The sequence below is a fragment of the Nerophis lumbriciformis genome, linkage group LG38, assembly GCF_033978685.3.
Source record: "Nerophis lumbriciformis linkage group LG38, RoL_Nlum_v2.1, whole genome shotgun sequence".
NCBI classification, from domain to species: domain Eukaryota; kingdom Metazoa; phylum Chordata; class Actinopteri; order Syngnathiformes; family Syngnathidae; genus Nerophis; species Nerophis lumbriciformis.
In genome coordinates, this window is record NC_084585.2 from 9,963,017 (window position 1) to 9,966,611 (window position 3,595).

General features: G+C 47.8%; 1 protein-coding gene across 1 annotated transcript; it reads left to right on the forward strand.

Moving 5' to 3' along the window:
• The first annotated feature begins 319 nt into the window (after nt 1–319).
• On the forward strand, nt 320–1,147 carry LOC133578226 (ADP-ribosylation factor-like protein 4C). Its single transcript, XM_061932479.1, has one exon. The coding sequence runs from the start codon at nt 503–505 to the stop codon at nt 1,088–1,090; it is 588 nt and encodes a 195-aa protein (XP_061788463.1). The 5' UTR covers nt 320–502; the 3' UTR covers nt 1,091–1,147.
• The last annotated feature ends 2,448 nt before the right edge of the window (nt 1,148–3,595 follow it).

Sequence of the window (3,595 nt, forward strand, 5' to 3'; positions counted from 1 at the left end):
ATACTCAAGTAAAAGTAAAAGTATGTTGCACTAAAACTACTCTTAGAAGTACAATTTATCCCAAAAGTTACTCAAGTAGATGTAACGGAGTAAATGTAGCGCGTTACTACCCACCTCTGAGTATGACTAACTGTTTTTTATGTTGATTTAATAAAATAAGAAAGAAAAAGAAAAAAAGAGCCGAATCTAAGAGACATATCGTTCGCGAACGACCCACCACTCTTTCCCATGGCTCGGCTTTATGCCCTCGCGTCACGCAGGGCGCGCGTGTCGGCGCACCCACACCGCCGCCTGCGCACTCGCTCGCGCGACAAACCCCCCCACGGGCGGACACAATGTCCCATCCACGCGCGGCGACGTCGACACCGGACGCCGTCGTCGGCGTGACGCCAGGCAGGAGGCTGCGGCCCGCGCGGCTCCCGGAGAGCCTCTGCGCCGCCCTGCGGACGCGCTGATCGGCATCCAGGCCGCGTCCTCCTCCTCCTCCTCCTCCCCCCGCAGGATGGGGACGAGCTTCTCCGGCCTGGCGGCCTTCCAGTCCCTGCACGTCGTCATGCTGGGCTTGGACTCGGCGGGCAAGACCACGGTGCTCTACCGGCTCCGCTTCAACGAGTTCGTCAACACGGTGCCCACCATCGGCTTCAACACGGAGCGCATCCGGCTGGGCGGCGCGGGCGCCGGCTCCCGGGGCATCAGCTGCCACTTCTGGGACGTCGGCGGCCAGGAGAAGCTGCGGCCGCTGTGGAAGCCCTACAGCCGCTGCACGGACGGCATCGTCTACGTGGTGGACTCCGTGGACGCCGAGCGGCTGGAGGAGGCCCGGGCCGAGCTGCACCGCATCGCGCGCTTCTCCGAGAACCAGGGCACGCCGCTGCTGGTGGTCGCCAACAAGCAGGACCTGCCGCGGGCCCTCGGCGTGGCGGACATCGAGCGCCAGTTGGCCCTCGGCGACCTCGGTCCGTCCACGCGGTACCACGTGCAGCCCGCCTGCGCCATCACCGGCGACGGCCTGCGCGAGGGCATGGACACGCTGCACGAGATGATCGTGAAGAGGAGGAAGTCGCTCAAGCAGAAGAAGAAGAGGCAGTGAGTGGTCACGTGACTCCCTTTGCCGGGATGGCGTAATCACGTGACTTTCGCCGGGGAAGTGACGTAATGACGTCATTACGTCACGCAGCAAGTACTGGACGCCTTTTAACTGAGCGCGGGAACGTCTCATCCAAAAAAAAAGTGCCACACCTTAAAAAAAAAAAAAAAAACATTTGCCGCCATCTCGGACGCCATATTGTGACTGTTGTCCCTTCCCAAATGTTACAGTAGCAGGAGGAGCTGCGATACAAACACTGCATTGTTGTGACTAGAGATGTCCGATAATATCGGCCTGCTTTAAAATGTAATATCGGGAATTATCGGTATCGTTTTTTTTAATTATCGGTATCGGTAATTTTTAATTATTTTTTTTTATTAAATCAACATAAAAAAAACACAAGATACACTTACAATTAGGGCACCGACCCCAAAAAAAACTCCCTCCCCCACTCATTCATACAAAAGGGTTGTTTCTTTCCGTTATTAATATTCTGGTTCCTACATTATATATCAATATAGAGCAGTGGTTCTTAACCTTGTTGGAGGTACTGAACCCCACCAGTTTCATATGCGCATTCACCGAACCCTTCTTTAGTGAAAAATAAAATGTTGTTTTTTTTCAAATTCAAGACAAAGTTGTATGTTTTTGGTAACACTTTAGTATGGGGAACATATTCTAAGTATCCATCCATCCATCCATCTTCTTCCGCTTATCCGAGGTCGGGTCGCGGGGGCAGCAGCCTAAGCAGGGAAGCCCAGACTTCCCTCTCCCCAGCCACTTCGTCCAGCTCTTCCTGTGGGACCCCGAGGCGTTCCCAGGCCAGCCGGGAGACATAGTCTTCCCAACGTGTCCTGGGTCTTCCCCGCGGCCTCCTACCGGTTGGACGTGCCCTAAACACCCCCCTAGGGAGGCGTTCGGGTGGCATCCTGACCAGATGCCCGAACCACCTCATCTGGCTCCTCTCCATGTGGAGGAGCAGCGGCTTTACTTTGAGCTCCCCCCGGATGACAGAGCTTCTCGCCCTATCTCTAAGGGAGAGCCCCGCCACCCGGCGGAGGAAACTCATTTCGGCCGCTTGTACCCGTGATCTTGTCCTTTCGGTCATAACCCAAAGCTCATGACCATAGGTGAGGATGGGAACGTAGATCGACCGGTAAATTGAGAGCTTTGCCTTCCGGCTCAGCTCCTTCTTCACCACAACGGATCGATACAGCGTCCGCATTACTGAAGACGCCGCACCGATCCACCTATCAATCTCACGATCCACTCTTCCCTCACTCGTGAACAAGACTCCGAGGTACTTGAACTCCTCCACTTGGGGCAAGATCTCCTCCCCAACCCGGAGATGGCACTCCACCCTTTTCCGTAACAAAGACTTAATTTAGAGTTATTTGGTTTCGGGTCAAGGTTAGAGGGTTAGGGTTATAATAAGGCCATGCCGAATAAGGCATTAATAAGTACTTAATAATGACTAGTTAAGAGCCAATATGTTACTAATTAATGGTGAAGATGTTCCCCATACTAAAGTGTTACCATGTTTTATTACTGGTGCACAAAATGAAGCGTGCATGAACATCACCTTGTTCAAACAACAAAACCAACACTGTGCATAAACTCACAACAAATTACACACCTGCAAATCAGTCCGACTTCTGCTGTTGTCGTATCCGTAATACGCCGATAGGGAGAAGTTTTTATTTACACGATGAGTCGGGTGTGTTTTGACCTCCGCCGAACCCCTAGGGTTCCATCGAACCCAGGTTAAGAACCACTGATTTATATCAATACAGTCTGCAAGGGATACAGTCCGTAAGCACACATGATTGTGCGTGCTGCTGGTCCACTAATAGTACTAACCTTTAACACTTAATTTTACTCATTTTCATTAATTACTAGTTTCTATGTAACTGTTTTTATATTGTTTTACTTTCTTTTTTATTCAAGAAAATGTTTTTAATTTATTTATCTTATTTTATAAAAAAAAATTTAAAGGACTTTATCTTCACCATGCCTGGTTGTTCAAATTAGGCATAATAATTAGAGATGTCCGATAAATGCTTTAAAATGTAATATCAGAAATTAGCGGTATCATTTTTTTATTATTATTATCTGTATCGGTGTTTTTTATTTTTATTTTTTTATTAAATCAACATATAAAAAAACCAAGATACCCTTCCAATTAGTGCACCAACCCAAAAAAAAAAAACATTCACACTCATTCACACAAAAGGGTTGTTTCTTTCTGTTATTAATATTCTGGTTCCTACATTATATATCAATATATATCAATACAGTCTGCAAGGGATACAGTCCGTAAGCACACATGATTGTGCGTGCTGCTGGTCCACTAATAGAACTAACCTTTAACACTTAATTTTACTCATTTTCATTAATTGCTAGTTTCTATGTAACTGTTTTTATATTGTTTTACTTTCTCTTTTATTCAAGGAAATGTTTTTAATTTATTTATCTTATTTTATTAATTTAAAAAAAAGGACCTTATCT

Coding starts and splice junctions, on each gene's coding strand:
- LOC133578226 (XM_061932479.1), top strand. CDS start 503: ATGGGGACGAGCTTCTCCGGCCTGGCGGCCTTCCAGTCCCTGCACGTC.